This window comes from Macrosteles quadrilineatus, unplaced genomic scaffold (assembly GCF_028750875.1).
Source record: "Macrosteles quadrilineatus isolate MER2022 unplaced genomic scaffold, UCM_ALF_1.0 Scaffold_8__2_contigs__length_117827958, whole genome shotgun sequence".
Taxonomy (NCBI): Eukaryota; Metazoa; Arthropoda; class Insecta; order Hemiptera; family Cicadellidae; genus Macrosteles; species Macrosteles quadrilineatus.
The window spans coordinates 33,897,940-33,921,848 of NW_026542601.1; the positions used below are offsets into that span (position 1 = coordinate 33,897,940).

General features: G+C 35.1%; 1 protein-coding gene across 1 annotated transcript in view; it reads left to right on the plus strand.

Moving 5' to 3' along the window:
• LOC129001646 (inter-alpha-trypsin inhibitor heavy chain H4-like) overlaps positions 1–23,909 on the plus strand; it is a 36,486-nt gene that overhangs the window by 9,804 nt on the left and 2,773 nt on the right. Inside the window, exons 4-15 of the mRNA XM_054429015.1 lie at positions 1,437–1,547; positions 2,699–2,837; positions 5,226–5,340; positions 8,838–9,007; positions 10,994–11,194; positions 11,860–12,073; positions 12,321–12,493; positions 13,065–13,274; positions 13,761–13,910; positions 19,079–19,303; positions 22,123–22,213; positions 23,119–23,199. Coding sequence (XP_054284990.1) covers positions 1,437–1,547; positions 2,699–2,837; positions 5,226–5,340; positions 8,838–9,007; positions 10,994–11,194; positions 11,860–12,073; positions 12,321–12,493; positions 13,065–13,274; positions 13,761–13,910; positions 19,079–19,303; positions 22,123–22,213; positions 23,119–23,199 — 1,880 coding nt within the window. The remainder of the gene's footprint in view (positions 1–1,436; positions 1,548–2,698; positions 2,838–5,225; positions 5,341–8,837; positions 9,008–10,993; positions 11,195–11,859; positions 12,074–12,320; positions 12,494–13,064; positions 13,275–13,760; positions 13,911–19,078; positions 19,304–22,122; positions 22,214–23,118; positions 23,200–23,909) is intronic.

Consider the following 23,909-nt stretch of genomic DNA (forward strand, 5'->3'; position numbering starts at 1 on the left):
TAAGGGTAAAAAAATACGTTAATATACTAAATTATTTGTTTTTTTAAGTTCTTTAAAATGGTTTAGAGAAAAATAGGAAAATTTTGTGCTTTGGGGGCAAAAAATAAAAAAATCCCATTTTGACCCCATAAAACCCCCCATAAAAACCCCTAAAAACCCCCGTTCCCATGATCAGATCATGCTGGTTCGTTAAACTGTTCGAATAAATGTAAGTTTAAACGTATATACCAAATTTCATCAAAATCGGTTCATTTTTGCTCGAGTTATACAAAGATCAAACAGTGACATCCGCCATTTTGGAAAATGGCGTCCAGGAAAGAGAGTCCCACTCATACAGAGTGAACACCGGTCAAAATATCATCTCTACTACTATACAATATCATCTAGCATAGTGTTACCCGGTTACCTTTCGGGGTGAGCCAACTTTGGAATTTTGGCCATTCGCCTCCCCACTACAGTCACAATTTCTGTTGACTTAAAAGAGTCAACTCAAAGATAATGTAATCAATCACTCCACTCCAGTTATCGAAACTAAAAACGAACTCACTCTGAAAACGAACACTCTTGTGTGTATCATGTGTGTTTACTATGAACAGCTGTAATTAAGTTAATACAAATTATTCGTCTGTTTAAGTAGACAAAATCTTTTCTTCATAAGAAATACATTGGGATTTTGATGGCCTGTGGGGCAAAGCCCAAAGACTTTTATTACAGGAATTTGTGAAAGGGGGCGTCTACACAAAAAATACTTAATTTTGACACCTCGTTTGTAAAAATCCGTCAATTACTAACGGAGGAGTAGTGTTTCGTAGAAATCGCCTTCTTGTATTATATATAAGGATGTGAATGTTTGTTTTCCTTGGTATATACGAATTGGTCTAATTATCAGGATAGTACTGCGGATAGTTGTAGTACTCACCCGTGCGGACGTTAATCCACACCAGGGAGTATCGCATCCACAGTGCATGCCTATAATTATCCACAATTCGTGACATCCTAGTAGCTGGATTACAGGACGACGCCACCCGTCCGAGTCATATAAATATATAAATATTAGAAGAGCCGATAAAGCTATGAAAGAACTATACTTTGGAGAAGCTGAAGAGTCGCAGCATTTTCAGTTTCAAGATTTTAGATCCTTGTAAGATTTTTTAGTTGGAGACTAAACAAATGGTTTTCTTCAATGGTTGTAATTTTATCACTGTATGATTTTTAATCGTAACATGATTTTTTAAACTGTGCGAGACGCAATAAATAATGATAATATCTTATATCGTTGGTGAAGTATATTAATTTATGGTTATGCCATCGCAGGCGAAGCTACGGGTACAAGCTAGTTTAAAAAAAAACCAATTTGTAAAACTATTTTATTGTATAAAAACATTTAAGAAATGTCTATCCTCTCAAAGTTTTAAATCAAATGTTTTTCTTGACAGGGAAGTTGGTGGGAAAGTGTACAACTCTTTTGTAAAGGAACGGCAGAAAGCTCATCACTTGTATCAGAATGCCGTAGAGAACGGACTAACAGCTGGACATCTTGCGGTAAGGTGAGTCTCACATATAATTTGATATACCTTTGCTACTTAATTATTACAACATGTTTGTTAGCTTAATTTGTTACAACTGATTGATTGGTTGTTTGAATATTAAAGGGACCTGTGCGCAAAATGCACTAATTGTGTTCGAAACTGATTTCCGAGGCAAAAGGAATAATGCAATATGTGGTTTACTGTTAAACAGTCATAAGGTAAATAAAACTTGTACTTTACAATAAATTAAATTGGTTTTGTATCTATACCAATAAAGAATGACTTACCTACCTAAATCAGGTTACAATTATTATACAAAATTTACTAATTTAAAATTGATTTTTCAACTCTTTTGTCTCTTATTTACGTTATGAATGTTCTTAAATATCGATCTGAACAATCAGCTGTTAAATAACAATTTCACATTTAAACTTTTACAAAAGAAAGTGGTCCAGTATCACTGAATCTTTACAAGCAAGATCATAAAGGTGAGCCTTAAAGGAAATTACCTTTTTAGTTACCATTTGTCTCTTTGCTAGGTCATAAGCTTTACAGTTTACAATGACACCTTAATCATAAAAATCAACTAAGTATCACGACTCTTATTGTATTAAGTACCGGTATTTAGATAGATGGATTGATATCTTCTTCAAGAAGTTGATGCAAAGCAAAAATGCTTGAAGAAGAGGATCTAACGATGTAAATAAAGGATTGTTGTGAACATATTTCGTCACGGTTGTTAAAAAAACCAATTTTTTTCCATAGCCCTGTATTAGAGAGAGCATGGGTAGAACTAGATTTGTTTCCATGTTAAAAAATGTAGCAAGTTTTTCACACTGTGTGAATGCGCTGAAAAAAATACAGATTTTTCATTCAAATATGCAACTTTTTTGCCTTACAAGGGGCAAACTGAAAGGACAAGTAGGCCTAAGTTATTGTATATGGAATCATTAACGTCACATAAACTATCCCAGTAACAACAAATAAGGGAGATAATAGGATTTTAGACTGTATAACCCAGAATGTGGCTCAATTTGTGTTATTTTGGTACATTCTTTTGGCTACCAAATTATGCCCAAACAATTGACCACCAGCTGGTTTACATAATGGGATGTATCCACTTCAGTATACATAATTCATCAATAATCAAACTCATTTCTCTTCTACAGTGCGAGGGACTCGAGTCATTTTCTGATTTCCGTAAGTCTGGAAGCCAGGGGCAGAGCTACTTTCAATCTAACTTACGAGGAGCTCTTGAGTCGTAAACTCGGACTGTACAATCACGTTGTCAACCTACATCCAGGGCAGGTACAATTTACTTACAACCATTTATTTGTATATATGTTTCTTAAAAGGTTTACCTTATTATACGTAATTTTTGTGATTGTTACTTTGAGTAACCGAAGCTAATTTATCTGTGTGTTGTATTGGTCTTTTTGATTTGGTGTAAAAGAGGATTTCATGGTTTACTTTAACACGTTTTCTACCGCAATAGTACAAAATTTTTCATGTATATGGACCAGCGACACAAATATGCGACAGCCGGTTTCTACCCATTGACTGACGTTGCATATTTGCGTTGATTTTCCAATGTTATTATTTTCATAACAGTCTACTTAAAAGCCCTGAATTCTCTGCAGTGGTCGACAGGGATGTCTGTCTCACCTGTGCGTCACTCGGTGGATACGATGATTACTGACGTCATATGCTAGTTGGCCAAACTCTTTTTTACTTTGCTGCATCACTGACCCGTGGTCTGCGTATAATGTTAACCAAGTGACACCCGGTATATGTGTAATATTAAAATGTACACCTCGGTCCGTGGCAATGGCCGCAGCGTCACATTCATGTGGCGGTCGGTAGCGAACTTGTTAAAACAACTTTTTTGAAGAAAATGTCGGCCTATATTTGTTTAGCTTTTCTTCTAAACGTAACCTGCTTGTCACCATAAACTAATGATCTATGCAGTGAAATACTACATTCAGTGAAAGCTTTAAATACATTAAATCACGAGTAATTTAAGCTTATTTATCTATGCTCTATTGGTCTTTTTGATCTGGCGTGAAAGAGTATTTCATGAAAAGTTATTGAAAAAATCAATGGTTTTTTTGGTTCTTACAAGCCATTAACTGCTCGACTGTTGGTCTTTGAAGTGAAACCCCAAATTTAGTGAACACTTGAAATACATTGAATTAGGTACTTTAAGGTAAAATTCACACGGGCCAGTCATTATGGTGATCACAGTCAGAAACTACGGGGAAACAGCCTTCTTGAACCAGCAATTTTTGTCTTATTGGCCCAAGACGGTGCCACTGAAATACTGTGTCTATTTAAGGTATAAGCTTTAGGGTTTTACCTTTGACTATTGATAGAATCAGACATTCATATGCTAAAGTTGTCGCCAGTCAGTATCAAAATGTACGTAGTTGAACTGAACCATTAACAGAGTGCTAATGTGTATTACTAATGTCTGTTGAATACACTAACTTTTTAAACACACTAAACTGAAAGCTCAACTTATAGAAACCTATTGCATCATTTACCTTACCTCCTTGGTCAATGAAACCTAAGAAGGTTTTTGGGCTTGCCAACAATGACTCTCCACTGCTCTCTATCATCAGCTGCCTCTGTGTGGTTCCCAATACTGCTGTCCCTCAGCATCTGCTTATCCACCGTAGCCTCGCCCTGCCGAATGGTCTCCTGCCTTCTGGGTTATACTGCATCTTTTATCATTTTATAACATAAAAACCGAGAGAGGAAATATAATTTTGACAGTAGGACTTTCTGATTCAGTGAAATTTTGTTAAAGCGCGTCCATATAGATGGGATGTTTGTTTAAATGTATCTAGAGGTCAAGTCAATCAAGACAAATTAATCAGACTCAAAAGATTGAGAGTTAAGGATTCAAAATGTAAAGTTAAAGTAGAAGGACAACTATCGAAGGAATTCAATGTCAATACCAGCGTAAGACAAGGAGATGGGATATCACCGATGCTATTTAACATCGCCCTAGAAGAATTGAATTGAATGTAGAATTAGAAATAATAAACAGGTTAAATTTAGCTAACAGAGCCCTTTATGCATGGATGTAACAAATTGTTAAGCTCAATATAACTATCCCACAACACCAAATTATGTATTTACAAATCAATATTAAGACCGGTTATACTGTATGGATCGGAAACGTGGGTGATGAGCAAAAAGACAGAAACGAAAATAATAACATTTGAAAACAAAGTCTAGAGAGATATTTGGCCCGTCGCTCGAGGATGGAGTATGGAGGAGAAGACATAACACCGAGATTAGGGAGCGCTACAAAGACCCAGACATTGTAGCGGAAGTCAAAAGTAGACGGTTGAGACGATTTGGGAATACTGAGAATAGGGCTAAACTCTGCAGCGAGGAACATACTTGATAGAAACCCCGAAGGCAGAAGACCACCAGGACAGCCTAAGCTAAGATGGAGGGATCAAGTTCAAAAAGACATTAGAAGATTGGGTAGAAGTGAAATATAAGCTCAAGTAAGAGACACCTGGAGCCAGAGTGCGTGGGTGAGGCCAAGTACTTCTTAAAGGTACCAGGGCCACTCCAGTAAGTAAGTAAAGTAAGAGGTCAAGTTACTAAAGTTGTAGTGTCTAAGTAGTATAAAGTCAAGTTACTAATCGTGTAACTTAAGTAATTATTTCCTGTTTACAGATAGTTCCTGATTTGTCCGTGTCTGTACATATTTCAGAGAGCCACCATTTAACAAAGCTTGCCGTTCTACCTTTTCACACGGGTGGTAAAATATTGGTGGACAACAATGAAACAGGTGAGTTTATTTGTACTTTGAAACCTGATATACAAATAAAATTCCATTCCTCACAAAAATCATACATAAATCACTAGGAGAAAATTGCTGATGAAATGAAACAACTAATTATATTTTAGTCAATTTTTTATCATTGTTTCCCTGTTTAAAAATAGTTATTTGTGCAACTAGTGAGAAAAGTGAGCAATTGACTCACTCGAGAGAAATCCTTACTCACGAGCCGTAGGCGAGTGAGGAATGGTTTCTCGAGTGAGGCAATTGTACTTTGAACTCGAGTTGCACATTATACTTTTCCTACAGTTACCATAAAACAAATAAATTTGTGAAGAAACATAACCTATTTTTACACAGAAGTGAACTTTTAATATAACATTTAATGTGAAGTGACAAATACAACAGTACAACAGCTGACCAGCTGATTTACAGCCAGTGCTGCCAACGTATTTCGCGCGCATACAACGTTCCTGCATGTTACGACGTCACTATTTCGTGCATTCACGTTGCAAATCTGGAGTGAGACAAAGTAATTAGAGTGAGACAATGTTAACATTGTCTCACTGATGAGCGAATTGGCCACTTTGCTTTCTCAAATCAGTGAGAGAACATGTACATTGTTAGGTAACTGTAGGAAAAAATTCTTGTTTTAAGTTGTTTAATCCTCCCAATTTATGAGTTGTATGTGCTAGAGGGGATTAAACATGTATAAGCACATAACAATGATATTTCTTGTAGTTATATTCCAGACAAATCCCCATCATAACTCTCAAAATAAAGCAATCGTTGGCAAATATAGTTTATCATTTTACAAAAACAAAACTAGTTCTAGAAGAAAGACATTATTTGTTAAGTTACCAAATTAAATTTAAATAGAACAAAATCACAATTAATTTTGAACAAAATTATTTGATTGACAAAGGCTTACAGTACGTACACAGGATAGTCGAGATCTACGCTAGTAGCTGAGATGGTAGCTTACTCGCTTAATAAACGAGTACCTGCCTGGAATGAAGGGGGCACACAACAACACTGCGCTTACTCTCGCTTAGTTGCTTATTATCATTCACTAGGAAAGGACCTGATGAAGTGTTGATGCTCGAAAGCACTGCTGTTAAGAAGTTTCTTGTGTGTGTTGAAAATTGAGAGTTTGCTGTTTACTTATGAACATAGGAAGGGAAGATTATTTTGTATCACTTGTTATTTATTCTCACGTCCCAGTCAAAACTTGACGTTTGTGATGATTAGGGTGGGCTGGAACCAGATTGAGATACTGTGGAGTTCCTCTGGTATTAATTCCGGTTCGATCATGAGAAAAAAAGTGTCGTTTATGGATGGTCCAAAACTGGACCCAGCCACAGAAAACGTACTACTATAACCCAGAATGCCAACCGCATGGTAAAAAGCATTAAGTGTTTTGAGAGAGCTTTGCCTGTCAATTCGTAGGCAGCGCCACCAGCGTTGCTATGCTGAGTGCATGGCAATGGTTATAGTAGTATGTTTTCTGTGACCCAGCTGTCCTTGATCATTGTTTTTTTTTTTACAAATGGTCCTGAGTAATGAAACAGCTGGTCTTAGTCAGAAACAAAGGTACACAAGGCATCACATTCCATGAAAATGAAAATCTATATATATAATACGCTAAGCCGATTTTTGTGAACAGAACTCCTCCCTCATTTTTGGACCGATTTTGATGATTAAAGTGTCAAAAGAATTGCCCTGATCTGTAGTTTTGCAAAGTGTTTTTCGTTTTTTGATATCTTTATTAGTTTGGGCAGGATCTTTCATCAAAGTTGGACTTTCTCCCATAAGATTAACATGGGGGAATCTAAAAATGTAATTGGAAACTTTGTCTCCACTAATTTGAGAGAACGGCTGGGCGTAGAAACTTGGTAGGGGTGTAAAAAGAAAGGTCTTGATCTGTAGATGAGTTATCAAAAGAAAAACGAAGTAAATTCCCTTAGGGCTCTGCCCCAGAAGCCTTTAAAGATCCCACTACAGATTTGTTTACGATTTGGCCATGTGGATAATACTTTTTAATGAAACCTTAATTAGTAATTTGTACTTTAATAATAGTAATTGTAATTGTTATTAGTAATTGTTGTAGTAGTAATTGTACTTTTAATAGTAATTTGTAATTTGTTAATTTGTAAATTGTATTTTAAACAAGACACATTAATTGGGAGTTACTGAATTGTCCAAAAGAAGCATTTTCAATGTTACCGTAAACCGGGGTGAAGATGAACAGCGGGGTGAAGATGAACAAAACTCGGAAAATGTTTATCATATTTTTTTCATAAAAAAGAAAAAAGAAATCATAAAAAATTAAATAAATAAAAATATTTTATGAATCAGCATCTTTTTGTCTACATAAAACACATACTATAACAATCATAACCCAATTGGCGTGTTAAAAAAATATTTTAAGCGACCGTGTTTTTTGTAAAAAATGATGTCCTAAATCCATGTATAGACAATTTGTCAAAAAAACATAATTAACCATAAAACCATAAAACATAATTTGAGAAAACGTCTTTTGATAGCTCCCCAAGTAACATATATCAATTTCAGCTTTTATAAAATGACGAAAATTAATCTTCGTCATACCTAAGTTTTAAGGGTTTCTGGCAGAGGGTTTAAACCACACAAAGTGTCTGGCAATGGAGGAAATGATTTCTAACATTCCTCTGAAGAAAATATGAAAGAACCATTACTATAACGAACATTATTTGTAAATTTCAGACCTTTGTTACCTTTTTGTTGCCAAAGTAACCAAGATCCAAATGTCATAGTCGCCGATCATTCTTAACTGAATTGGGAGCAATTGCTGAGAAACTTTCAGCTTTTATAAAATAACGAAGGTCTGGCAGTCATGGGCTCTTGCTCTATTAAACAATGCTAAATGCTCAAAATATGTACAATTTCACTCAATTTTTCGCGGTTAGATGATTTATTAATATTAAGCCTTGAAAATAACCGTCGATTTCTACGGGTTTCACCTAGTAATAATAATTATTTCATAACCAATCAATGAAACAGAAAGTGAAGGCAAACAAACAAATAAACCTGTTCAAGAAAATATGTTCTTAAGCCATTACTAAAAGCATTTAGGATTCAAGTCGTCAAAAAGCTACTGACTTTTAACGGAATAACCTGACAGTGGCGGATCTAGAACAGTCACAAGCGGGGGGGGGGGGGGGCGAACTGGGGGGTCTATTGGGTTCAGGGGTACCCCCCAAAAATTTGTGTTAACTAAGTCTCCAAAATGGCAGTTTTATACCATTTCTTAGTCCAAAGTTAGTGTGACAAATTATTTTACGCAATGTGTACGCACTACTGTATTACATGCAGTAAAAAAATATATATATGAATGCCCGACGGCCTGTGAATGCCCCCCTCTAGATCCGCCACTGTAACCTGACAACCTGATTACAAGTCAAGCTTTATCCACATACAGGTCTTTTATCGCTGTTAACCTAGCTAACTCATCTGCAAATTTCTAGTGTGGGATCAAGTATCAGTCGAAAAACTGGGCAAGAAGAAAGTAAACATTCGATTCTCGCCGTCGCAAGATTTACAGTCTCTACTGGAGGTGGTAAAAGGCGAAGGATTAGCCGGACAGCTTGTGATTCGCTATGATGTCGACAACCGTTCACCTGGAGGAACAATTTTGGTATGTGATTTTCCTGTTTTGATTTAATTTAGTTCTATATGTTGTTATGAGAAAAGTCACTATTGACCTTTAATAGAATAACTAGTCTCAAAATTTTAGTCAATAATACTAGGAGCTTGTCACGTTAAATTATTAAATTATTTTAAAAGCAAGTGTTTTGGTGGTCACATTTACAGGGTGACCAAAAAGTAGTGGAATGGCTGATCTGTGGGGAATATAACAAAGAATTCACCTGTAATGTCAAATTTCTTTCAGTTGTCCACTTTTTATTTTAGGGGGCCCTCTCATTTTGAGCACTGCCACAGACTAGTGAACCCCTCAGGCCCTCATTAGCTGTGCATCAAACCCCCAATTTACAGTGTTCTGTGAAGATAATACCTCAGAACCTCTTGGCTATTCATAAAATCTACTAGTTTACAACAATAACAAACAAAACAAAATAAAACTGGTCAACCAAAAAATCAAGCTTAGTAGTTATAAATTTGACTCCTCTATGCAACACATGTCAAGCAAAGTTTTCAACCGTTTTTCGTAACCTATAACTATAGTAATGGTTTTACTCCTATTGATAGATAGTTGTGGGTGGTAGATTTGTACCAAAGTCTGGATTGACAAAACTTTTCTGAAACATCCGTTCTGGTAGAATTGTTGCGGAAGCTCTTCAATACAGTAATGACAAAGTCGTGTTATCAAGGATGACTTCTCAAAACAACTAATTATAGAGGTTCTGAGTTATATTTTGATTTAGAAAACAGAGTTATTGAGGTTAATTTGACATGATGTGTTAAGGTGTTGTCAAGGCGATTTGTAAAGTGCACTTGTAATAGAGGGTCGGGTAAAAGAGGTTCTACTTTAGGACTTAAAATTAAAAATCTTCACTCATTACTATTTTAATGGGGATGTCTTCATCCTAAATTTAGAACACATCTATATAAATAAAATTAGAGTTTTGTCTGTACATTGCTTAGAATAATGAACTTTTTGGTTATTTTTACATTTCATAGGTCAGAGAAACCGAATCAAACCTTATCTCAATTTCTGTCTGTCTGTCTGTCTGTCTGTCTGTCTGTCTATCTGTCATTCTCTTGGTAACGCTAAAATACGCACTTTATTACAACTACTCCTCAATAACTATAGCACTGTCCCGCCTGAAACTTATTTTCCAAATACTATACATATATGAGATGGTTTTAGACGTATTTCATCGAATATGAGACAGTTAGATATTTAACAGTAAACCCTTGAAAATCAAGTTTTTGTCGATTTTTGACGTGGAATTTCTGGAAGAATGTTGCTTTGTTTACAACTAATCATATGCACATGGTTTTAATTGAAATACAATCTTAATTTTGACATTGGCATACAGCTGTGATTAGAAAACGTTAGCCTATTTGAACTCAAGGTTAACCATAGCCTTATCGATTCACACAACTTAAAAACCATACGAAATGTATACTATATTATATAACTGAACACCAGTTCTGCTAATTATAACAATGGGTTTTGTACATTTCATCCATTACCGTACAAATAATTAAAATAATAATACATTAATTGGTTAGAAGTAAATTTAATTCAAATTACAGATTCAATACAAAGTATTCAATATAAAAGTTAAACATTTTAGATAACAAAATTACGATCAGCTGATTGTTATTCTTTAATATCTGTGCGCTACTAACCAGCAAACAAACTTGACCAGTTTATTATTGTTCATTACTCTTTACACCAAAATAAAAGTTATAATAGTTAATAATGTCCTAAATTATTTCACGTTTATAAATAAAAGAAAATCTACTCTTCTTTTAATTTATTTTTTTTTGAGGTAATGTTTTTAAAAAAGTTCATATTCCCATATGAATTTGCATCAATCAGATGTTTCATACTGTACAGTAGAGATATTCGTTGACATAGTGTCAAACACAAATTAAATTTGTTTACAACTAAACATATGGACAATATTTTACGTTGAATACTTTGTTTCAGGTAAATGAAGGATATTTCGTCCATTTTGTAGCTCCATCAGATCTACCTCCGCTTCGTAAACATGTTATTTTCACTTTGGACGTCTCGGGCAGCATGACTGGACGTAAGCTGCAGCAGTTGAAAGAAGCAATGACACAAATATTGGACGATCTTGACCCAACAGACTCATTCAACATCATAGAATTCTCCTATGCTGTAACGGTAAGATTTACACATGCGGTAAAATCATATAGATGCTAAGAAAATATCTGTATGTGTGTGTGTGTGTGTGGTTGTGTACACAACTAGAACTACATCTGTGGTACGATTTTGATGGAATTTGGTACGTAGCTACTAATCTTTAGGATCTTTTAATTTTTTAATTTAGATTTTAATGGCGATTTTTCTATAAATCCCACAAAATAAAAGAAAAATCTTTTTTTTACTAAAACGGCTCAAACGATTTAAATGATAAAAATTTTTATGATTAACCTGTTAACAAAATGACACAACCCCCAATTCTGTAAATTAAACAATCTAATATTTTACCATTCAATTTTTACTCCCTCTGCTTAGCTATTATTATCGTATTTCCTTTATAAAAGTAGTGGGATATTCAATGTTAATGTCATGCTAATAGGATAAAGTATGTTTCTGTTTGCTGATACCGGTTACTATGATCTAATGTTTCCATGTCTTTGTGTTGCAATAATTCCACACTACCTCGGGATGTAACGGCTCTTTGAGGGTGAACTTGAGAATGAACCCTTAGGCTACCAAAATTGTGTTCGCTTTATTCACTGCAAATGCCACAATAGTGCAACAGTTATTTTTAACCTTTTGTATGTATCAATGTCCAGTAGCTAAGTATTTTCAATTTCCTTCAGGTTTGGAATCTTGACTCCCTCTCGTCCAGTGCCGTGATACAGCCAGAGCTTCATTCCTCGGGGTTGTGGTGGTACAACAAAGCAGAACTTCCCCCAACTCCCTCCCCATCTCCCACCCCACCATCCCCACCCCTGGCTGTACCACCCTACCCAGCCACCGAAGAGTATATTAGGAAAGCGAAGGACGTGGTGGAGAAAATGACAGCTGGCGGAGGTGAGTATCTTTTTCTTTTCTCAAGTCTCTATGCCAGTGGTATTTTCTGTTAAATGTTGAGGTTTGTTTTGCTACATGCTTGGCTTTTTGGAATTAGCTACCCTTGTATTTTACAACGTAAAATATTCGGAATGTGCAAATACAGTGACAAATTTGTTTCTGCCTCTGGGATCATAACAAGGAATATTTTCAGTCCACCAACCGTATAACAACATCAAATAACATAACTGATATTATTTGATTTAAGGGACGAATATTCATGGTGCGTTGAAGACAGCGATGTTGGTAGCAGGATCAAGTTTTATTGACACTTCTGCCAACGAGACCATGGCAAATCCTGAACCAATAGTTATTTTCCTGACTGACGGAGATCCGACAATCGGTATTACTGATCCCAACAAGATCTTGAATATGGTTAAGGTAAGGAATTCTAATAATATTAATAGATCATTTTCATAGCTGGTTATGACTGTAGTTGGTTGTCTTTTTTTCTCTTTCATCTAAAATAATTATCGAGAGATCCACATAAAAAGTACATTTTTAGACTATACATTTAATCATAAAAAGAATGGACCTACAAGTGACTCTTGTAGTACTCCTTAATGGAACCAAATTTAGCTGCAATTCTCCAAATTATAGTGTTGGTAACATTTTTAGATAACATTTTTTGATTAGATTTGATAATTTTTTGCACGATGCCAAAAAATGAGAGCACATATTTTAAGGCAAAGATGAGTAAAGGACATACAGAAAGTGTTAAATGGAAATAGCTTAGCAACTGATAAAGATCAGCTGGTTCTTCAACCAGGACTGTAGCCCAATGAGAGCTTTGTACAGTTTCAAACCATTCAGAATTCCTGAATTTCCTCAGGAATCAAACTGGAACCGAATGTTTGGGCGAGCAATACATCCCACTCAACTACCCCCCACTGATTATGCACAAAATTCATGTCCTTTCTTGAAAAATGTTTAAAATAAAAAATCATTCTAGGAACTAAACATGAAACAAAGTGCTATCTTCAGTCTGTCATTTGGCGACGGAGCTGATCTTTCGTTTCTGCGGCGACTGTCGTTGTCAAACAACGGCTTTGCTCGTAACATTTACGAAGCATCGGACGCAGCTTTGCAGCTCCAAAACTTCTACAAGGAAGTCGCATCTCCTCTGCTGGCGAATGTTACATTCTCGTACATCCCCGGACAGGTGAGATAATTGATAAATAAGAGAAACTAGTTGCATGGTAGCTCAGATGGCTAAAGGTGTTGCAGCACTGACGAGTGCAGTGTACAGGCCTTTCTACATGCGTCAGTTTGAATCCCTTTACACGAATCCACATAAGCTTAATAATTATGGCTTAGCCAGTGGTAGGGCTCACCTTAAATTAACGGTTCTGATTGGGTGGAAGTTGACTGCATTAGTGAGTTAAATAGGGGTTGCACACAACACCTGATTGCTTCTTTTTAATAGAGGAGACCACCAATTTTTATTTTTCGGCTATTGTTTTTTGTTAAATATTAGACACATGGTGTTTAAATACACATATGATTAAATAAGACATAAACATATAAAAACTAATTAATAGAGAAATTTAAAAAAATCTGGTGTCAATGCGTAAACTGTTTTGAAATTGTGAACCAGATGAGCTGACCTATTTATAGATATTTAAAGATGGCATTGTTGTTTTTGCAGGTTGTCAAATCCACTCTGACCTCCCAACATTTCCACACTTTATTCTTGGGCAGCCAGTTGGTAGTAGCAGGCAAACTGGACAAGACAAACCGGTTATCTGGTAGTATAACTGGCCTTTCCACCAACGGCAGCACTGACTTTACGGCTCAGGTGAGTGTAATGAGTAGAAACAAACTAGGAAATGTGTAAACATATTCGCGCAAAGGGGATTTTTATGACTACGTTTCACATAGTTTAGTGTGCATGGATGTTAAGATGTGCATCAATGAAATGAAATGAAAATGATTTGAAATGAAAATGATTTATTTAGTCAGGCAAAGTTAGGGCCACATGGCCCTCTCTTACACTTAACCTGTTTATACAAATCTAAACATACAAATAAAACAAAACAATGTACAATACAAATAAAATACTAAAATCTATTTACAATATTGAATGTAAAAAGAAACAATAAACTTTTAAAACATACCACCTTACATAAACACCCACACACACACACACCTACACACGTACACGCACACACACAACACACACTCGCAAGAACTAGCACACACACACGCACACCTGTCAGTGATCAACCAAGCGCACGCCTAGGATATACCAACCATGGCCATACGTCCAGAAAACAGATTTTTTAGTGCTGTCACAAACCGGGGACGGCTATCAAGGGTTTTTATGGCTAGAGGGAGATCATTCCAAAGGCGACAAGCAGAAACAACAAACGCTCTGTCATAAACTGCCGTTCTATGATGAGGCATACGCAAAGTTACTGAAGCAGAACGTGAATTTCTTACACTTTCTTCAGCTACAAATTTGAAGTCATTTAAAAAATATTTTGGAAATTTTGTTTTTAATATTGAATAGGTTATCATGAGAATTTTTATTGATCTTAGGTCACATAGTTTTAGTAATTTAGAATCAACATAAAAAGGAGTGATGCGCTCATTACGTCTCAGATCATAAACAAATCTTATACAGTAGTTCTGAGTGCGTTGGAGAGCATCAGCGAGATTTACAGTCATGTCATTCATTGATCACAGAGTTACAGTAAGTGAAGTGAGGGAAGACAAGTGATTTTACTAGGTGTAACTTTATGTGTAAAGGTAAAAAATTCTGTAACTTCTTCAGTGAGTGGATTGATGCAAACACCTTTTTACGTATGTCTAATACTGCATCCCCCCAAGTAAGCGTCGAGTTTATAGTAAGTCCTAGATTTTTCACTTTGTCATAGTAAAGTAAAGCTGTCCCATTTATAGTTACTGAGTTCACTGTGTCAAGGTCAATTGAGTTTCGTAAACGTGAATGACAAATTATTATTGGTCTTGTTTTTGTATGGTTTAGTCTAAGTCCATGTTTTTCAGTCCAGGTAATGATTTTCTCGATGTCTTCGTTGATTTTTAGAACACTGTCATTGATATATTTTGCTGAGAAATGCGTATAAATCTGTAAGTCGTCGGCATACATATGGTATTTACAGTGTGTGAGGACTGAGCTCAGGTCATTTATGTATAGTACAAACAGTAGAGGGCCAAGGATTGACCCCTGAGGCACACCACAAGTAACTGTCTCCCAGTCAGATCGTACGTCATCAACCTCAACACATTGCCGCCTGCCTGACAGATAAGATCCCAGCCAGTCCAATACACCATTTGAAAACCCTATGGCCCTTAACTTTTCCAGAAGAAGATTATGATTTACGCAGTCGAAAGCTTTCGAAAAGTCAAATAGTGTTAGAATTGTACCCTGCCGACGTTCCATTGCTTGTCTAATGTCGTCCGTCACACGTAATAGTGCTGTTTCTGTGCTGTGTGCCGTTCGAAAACCAGACTGAAAGCTGCAAAGTATGTTGTTGTCAGTCAGAAATTCCGTCATTTGGCAGTGCACAATTCTTTCAAGGCCTTTTGATAATGCGGGCAATATACTGATCGGCCTGAAATCCTGGCAAGATGCCGGGGCTGGGATCTTATTTAATGGACGAATAAGGGCAGACTTCCAAAAAATAGGGAAAACACTTTGCCTTAGTGATGTGTTGAAAATGCATGTGACAGTTGGGAGTATAGCAAAGAGAATGTCTTTTATAAAACGAATTGGAATGCCATCTGATCCGACTGCATTGCTACGAATCCGACGAATTGCGTTAAGAACATCTGACTGCACTACAGGTCTGAAAGTAAACTTAGGATGTCCTAGGTCCTGATCAGGGAGGTTTCTGATTTCGTTTATGTAATTTACAACATGTTGTTGGTCGATATTTTGACCATATGAAGAGAAGAAAGCGTTTAATTCATTGAGAGGGACATTCACTCTCTGTGGTTCAGACTGCTTCCCAAGCCCAAGACTTTTTACATTGCGCCATAAAACCCTAGAGGATTGATTTTTATTTTCAAAAAGCATACGGATGTGTCTTAATTTTGAATTTCTCAAAAGCTGTTTCACTCTATTTCGAAGATAACGATATTGTTCCATTTCTGTTTGGTTTTGAGAACGTTTAGCTTTCCTAAAAATACAATCACGTCTAGCCATTAATCTGTGGATTTCTGGGGTTATCCATGGTGCCGGACGTGTTTTAGTCAAACGTTTAGTTACTGTTGGAGCATGTTTGTCAAAAAGATTAATAATTTTAGTGTTTAACTCATTCACCATTTCATCAACTGATGGTAAGTTTTCTATTAAGTGCCATTGTGTTTCATAAATGTCTGCCATAAAGTCAACTACATTCATGTTCTTAAAATCTCTGTATTTTAGAAATTTAGTCTTGGGTTTAGGAGCCTTAACTGAAAACACACAAAATATGAGATCGTGCTTGGATACTGCTGGAACTGGAAGTTGCCCATGATGTATAATGTCTGCAGCATTCGACACCACTATCAAGTCGAGGAGAGTGTCAGACTCAGCAGCATGATGTGTAGGGTCGAGTGGAAGTATATCTAAGTTGCAAGAGTTAAACAGTGTAGTCAGTTGTCTGTATTCATAGTTTTGATTTGTCGAGAGTAGGTCAGTATTGAAATCCCCCATGATCAAGGCATGACTGTATCTAAACAAAGAGTTTAATAGTGCATTTTCAAAATCCAAAAAATGTCCTGCTCTAGGTGGGCGGTAACACACACACAACAACAGGTCGTCAGCCCCAGCTAGACCAATTTCTATAATAAGGAATTCTGGTTTTGCCGAGTACTCAGAAATTGAAGAGTTAATAACTTTAAAATTGATTCCCTCCCTGATATAAACTGCAACGCCTCCACCCTGTTTTCCGGTTCTATCATTGCGCTGCAGAATATAGCCAGGGAGGTTCACTTCATGAGATGAAATACTCGGCTTCAACCAAGATTCCGAAACAGCTATCAAATCAAAATCCCTGTATTTGAATATCTCCCTAACCTCATCAATATGGGAGCGCAGTGACTGGGCGTTGATGTGTGCCGCCTTTAGTTTCTTGGGGTAAGGAGATAAGGAGCGAGAGAGATAGTCGGCAGTTGATAGTTGGTGCTGGGAGGGGGGTGAGAGGGGAGTGATAAGCCGGCCGGTGTGACGAGCACCAAGACATGGACTCGCTATCCTGGGTCTACGGGTCGCAGCGCCACGGCAGGCACATCACAGGCGCACACAAACATCGTGATCACTGACACATACACACACACATGCAACCACTCACACAACTCAATACCTGAATTAAACTGCATGAATCTCCTAGCAAAAGTTGTATTTTATTTTATTTTTATTATAACCTACTATTATTTATTTTTTATTATTATTATTTTTTTTTTTTACTAAACACGTGAAACAGTATAGACTCCGAAAATAATAAGCATTGTATTAGTAAATAAATTAAATTTTCTCAAAATGTATAGCCTATAAATCAGAAAATAATTGTAAATTTACAGTTTTGACTAAGCTTTCCTAAACAAATGTACTATATTCAGATACAGACTTATTTCATATTCATAAATATATTTAAAAAAGACAGGTAAAAAATATACAATGTTTTGTAACGAGTTTAAGTTAGGCCTACCTAGAAAGAATGCAATTTATAACAATACAATACGGGTAACAAATGTACTGTATATATTTTAACTAACTGAAATATGAAACAAATACTGAATTGAAATAAGAATTAAAATTATTTTAAAAATAAATAAAATAAGCGCTTTGCATGTAAATAACTATAATAAATCATTTATCCCTCATTATTTACTAACTGTAGACATACCTAACTAAAAGACATAGATGAAACGAAACTTATTAGTCCTATAAATTAAAGAGATATAGTAATAGTTAACCAGGAGCATATTACAGTAAAAAAAGAATAATCGTCTTGTAATGATTTACAGTAATTAACTTAAAATATTGCTTTTGTATAAAAAAGAAAACATATACTGTTAGAAAAATAAAAAGGTGATGCGAAAGACAATTTGTTAGCATTAATTAAATGAAAACTAATCAAGACTAAAATCTTATCTGGGTGAGTTGGTCCTGGAGCCAGTCGGCGTCGTGTTTCGCACCTCGGGCGGCGTCGTGTTTCGCACCTCGGGCGGCGTCGTGTTTCGCACCTCGGGCGGCGTCGTGTTTCGCACCTCGGGCGGCGTCGTGTTTCGCACCTCGGGCGGAAGGTCTGCCATACTCGTTGCCACGTGCTTCTCCCCTTTGTTCACCCACAGCACCCTGCCGTCGAGTGTCCATACATTTTTGGCGCCGTACTTTGACACGACCCTCCGATACACCTGAAGTCGACGATGTGTCAGGTCCTCCCTGATGATTATGCCAGATCCTTTCAGCTTCTTCTTCGACTCAAAGACTGCACGACGTGTCATCAATATTCACCAATTGAGAAAAAAAAAAACATAAACAAATTTCTCTTAACAAACACAGGTGATAAAAGTCTGAATGATCAAATCCACGTTAGTTTCATTAACTGTTAAACATATTGAACAAAGGGTTTTTTTTATATGGCGTTGATCAATTTTCATGCGTAGCCCAAATCCAATTAATTCGGATTAGATCAACATTTTTTACTGTCATTTTTTTAATCCAAGCTATTACTTCTATCTAAGGTAACTGATCTTGTACATTGAAGCTCGGTTTTGACTCAAGATTTATATGCTAAATAAAACACCAGATAAATTTGAGTTGTTTACATTCATACATCTCAGCTTTTGTAATGCTTTGTCTTTTTATCTACAACCCTATAAGACTAGTGTTACACATTTTATTTTTCAAATTTGCGTGTTTTGCTGTTCTACATAAGCAAACAAGCATTGCTCAAATTAGAGTATAAGATAACCCAAACAAATAACTAAAACAACAATGTAACATTTTTCCAGACTCTCACAGAACCAATTGATGAGCTTTCAGCTAATCTCTACGGGCACAGAGAAAGTGTAGAAGATAATGAGGATGAAAATAAGGAGAAGAAGCGAAAGAAGAAGAAAAAGAAAGGTACATTAGAGAGACTTTGGGCCTTTCTGACGATTCAACAGCTTCTTGAGAAGAAACAAGTTTCAGACTCGGAAGACGTGAAAAAGAAAGTGCTCGAACTGGCACTAAAGGTAATTAAAATTGTGTTTCTCAATAGACTAGATTATTTATTCATAGATTCTTATATTGAATTTTTATGATCCATTTAACTATTAAAACTAGTAATATTGCATTTTTATATGAATATGTTTTTAAACGCAAAAGTTATTATAATTTAAGTATCTAGTAAACTGTGGGATTAGAAATGTTCTTTGTAGTTTTGAATCGTTCTCCAAGGAGTCAATGGAAGCTAACGGCCATATTGGATTCACCTGTTAAAAGAGCAAAGTTAATTTCAAACAGCCGTTGAAGCGTTATTTGTATTTACCATCTCAAAATTTTTTTTCTAATACCAAAGGGATTGTAATTTAAATATCTAGTATACTGTGAGATTAGAAATTTCCTTTGTAGTTTTTAATTGTTTTGGGAGTTAGAACGTTTCCAAGGACTCTTAAACTTAAAAACAAACAGCAAACACTAAAATAAATTAAACTCTTGATTCTGTCATAAAACATTTTAATGAGATTAATACTCAGGGCCGGGCTTAGGACTTCAGAGGCCCCCGGCGAATTTGCCGATGGGGCCCCCAGTATGATTATACGAGAACATATACGGTACACAATGTAACGCATTTACATGCACACTAATTTTAAATAGCTAATTTCAAGGTGAATTAATATGTAAACCTGTTAGAATGCTGTATTTTGCATAAACTAATTGTATGTAATATTTCAAGTCTGAAAATAGCTACAATGTACGGTGTTATTTTATGATTTGTTCTTGTTGTAATTGTATTTTGTATGTGTTTCTATTTATAAAATTTTAATATACATTTTTTGCAATACATTAAAATGTAATATCCTTTGCAACAAATAATGAAAACTATAGATAAAATAAAAATAAATTAACCCGTACTTGTAAAAGGTTTAATTTAATTTTTTTACTGTAATACACATTCTATTTGGTGCTTGAATGAAAACTCAAATGAAAAATAACTAACATTAATTAATGGAATAAGTTATATTTAAACACGTGATGTAAGTCAGAGATAATGCATAAACTTTTAAAGCTTTAATATATTTTATAACTTACTATAATTTTACTAACAAACCTTTTACTGTACTAAGTTTATAAGATACAAGTCAAAACAATTTTAAAGTTTACTTTTTATAGATTAATCATTATAAAGTTTAGAACATAGTTATTTTCCCTATAAATAAATGTCACTTCCTACTCTGACACGTTGGTCACGTTGGCATGGCAATTAAAACCTCCTGCTTTTCCTACATTTCTTGGCTGCACTAAAACTATAAAATCATAAACTATGACTTATGTTTATTTTCATAGTGGTTTTGGCATGGAATTCTCGTTTGTATAATATGTTAAAAGTCCTAGCATGAAAAGTACCATTAAGAACTTTAACGAGTTCGAGTTTTTTCTTGACGAGTAAAATGTTACAATACAAGTCTAATAACCAATCACAAGCTAACCATTTAAATGAGTAAACTGAAAGATGTTTAAATGTATTCAATATAAATTAATACAACACAAACATAACATTCAATACAAAATTAATTTGTTCTTTGTAGTGTTTGCAGAATTAATAATAAAATACAACACAAAAGTACGATAATGTCAACCAAAAACACACTGGGAGTGATTTAAATTGTTTTGGATTGGCGATAAGGCATTGAATGTATGTGTATGCGCGTGCGTGAGACAGACAAGACTAGACAGGATCCATTATCAGCTCATTATCATTTATTGTTGCAGCTGCTTGTTGAGCGCTTTTTTACGATTTCAGTCGACAACGCTCGGCCGCTCCCAAATAATGTAATTTTTGTTAACATCAGACGACCCTAGTTGTCATAAAATGTCTATATAGATTTTTTATCCTACTGGCGCTATATGATTTTGACTCTATCGACTAAATTGAAGATCCGAATTTCAACGTATAACTTAATTACTATTTTATAAAACCTTTTAATTGAATGGGTAATATAATACTTCTGCCCCTTAAAATCGTGAATGGCATATACTTAGAGGTAAAAGAATAACATCTAATAAAACATATTTTTCAAACACTGTTTTTTATTTTTCAAAAGTATTAGATCTCAATTGAATCTCCATTTAACCCCAACACAATTGTACAAGTTACGTTCTACGTTAGGACAAGAGTTTTCATATTATTTATTGTATTTTTTGCCCCAAGCGAAGGGGCCCCCTTCAACTTGATCACCGCGGCCGTAGGTTTGTGTGAACGGCTTCATTGAAACTCAAACTGGTCCGTCACAGCCTAGCAGCTATGCTCGTGTAAACTAGGTCTAAGCGCGGGGCCCAGTGCAACCCTGAGGAAAAGTCCCTTAGAATCAAGAATTTTGGTCCTAGTAATACCTTAAAGTTCATCTAACAAAAACCTTAAATATAGGATAACGACAATAAAGCTGTTAAAAAAGAAGATCATTCGGTAAGTGTCTGATTAATTTTCGAAGATATTATTAAAAACTACTGTGCAAGGGGCCCCTTTGGGGCCCCCCTAAGCCCGGGGGCCCCGGGCGCTCGCCCCGTCCGCCCCTAGGTAAGTTCGGCCCTGTTAATACTCACTTTAAAAACCATAATGAATTTTTTATAAACCGAAAAAAAAAAAACACTGAAATAAATTTGACTCCTTATTGAAGTTTAGAATCTCAAAACTTACAGATTGAATCTTGAAACAGAGACTTTTCCAAAGTTTGGTGGTTTTGATATTTGTTTTTGGCACATCACTTATATTGTATGGCTTCTTTCCAATGAGAGATGAGGGATACTTGGAGCTATAACTATATTTTTAAATATACTTTTTTCATTTCAGTACAATTTTGTTACACCAGTAACTTCGCTAGTTGTTGTCAAGCCAAACCAATCCGTCGAAATTGACCAGGATTCACTTAAACCTCAAAACAGTGAGTAAATGCAACTATTTGTATAATTAACTGTATATCTCCTCTATCTCAAATTCAATGCATGTTTGTCTTTCTGTATATCCTATTAACCTTATATTTACCAAATATTTCACATGATCACTGCAAAACATAAAAAAAATGTTTTACATAAGCCTAGGGAAGCTTCTGTCTTAATCCCAATTCAAAGTTATTAAGCTTATCAGAATGAGTTTACCATTGTTTTTTCCTCTGAGTCCAATTCATTAGAAAAGCTCAGTTAACATTGGATACTACTTCCTTTCTATTGACATTTTCAAAACTTTGCTGTCAATTTTATTCTGACAAATAGTATATACCTATACATTTTGTGTGCATTTTTTAAATTTCAAAATAAAAATTGGTACTGTAAAGTGTCAACTGTGAACAATTTTAATTACTAAAAAACTACATCCCCCTATTTTCATTTTTATTCCATTGTAAAGTTCGGTTAAACAATACTAGTTATTTATATTTGTTTTTGATTGGTTTAAAAAATTGCAAAAGGTTTTATTTGTAAATAAGAGTTTTTATTTTGTGACCAAAAATATTTGGAACAGGTACCGCAATGTTTATAAGATCAGTGTGAATTTAAAGTATTTTAGGATATGAAATAAAACTACTGATAGAATATCGAATATCCACAATGGTGTGAATAAAAAACAACAATATTATAGGGTTCATTGAAGGCGTCAAGGTATGGAAATAGTTCAAGGTCATCATTAAGATGAGACATTGACATTGAGGTCAAAATTTAGGTTGTGATTTTGATTTATCTTCTACAAACACCCCTTTTCTTAAGTAGGCTCAATAAATTAACTGTTACATCAGTTGCTGTTTGTAACTTTAGTGAATGAGTTATTTTCATTAATAAGATGGATGTTTTTAAGTGAAGAACCGAATCTACACAGGACTTCTCTTGCAGAACAAACGACCAACTCCTACGAAGTTTCAAAACGAAGAAACCAGCAGTAAGTATTTACCATTTTAAACTTTATAAAGTTTTGACAGCAGCGTGTCATGAAATTATAAATTGGATCAAAGTAATTGAAAAAGGAATTTGAAGTAATTTGCCACAAGGAAACAATGTAAGGGAAAAAAGTAACTTCAAATATTACTACATAACTAAGTAAAAATATTTAGGAACAGTCCACTAGGTGTTGGACTAAGCTTCCACCACGAACTACCTCTGAATCTAAAAATTTAGAGAGCTGAACAATTTGAAGAGCAAATTAAAAATAACATACATAGCTTTCTGCTTACTTGTAGAATATTTTTGGAAAATTGAGTAGTGTAATTAAATAGGCCTATGTATTGATACTCTGTCGCAGTTTTATCTTTAAACTAATTATTTCATCTATACATCACATACATCTATCTAGCATAAAAAAACCTGTTCTGATGTATAAAACCTACATTTTAAAGGTTTTTTTTGTACCTAAATAAAGTAGTTCTATGTCTACAAGGAATTATTTTATATCCAGCCCATGAAAACACCTGATGATACAAAATATTTCATAAAATATTTAAAAAGGGTCAAGTAAAACGTAAGACCGGATAGTAGAGATTCTACTGAAAATGAAAATTAGTTAACGATGCCTAAAATTTATCCAGAGAAACCAAAGAATGTTGGTTTTGCTAGGTTTCCTGTTTATCCATGCTGCTGTAACACCTAGCAAAA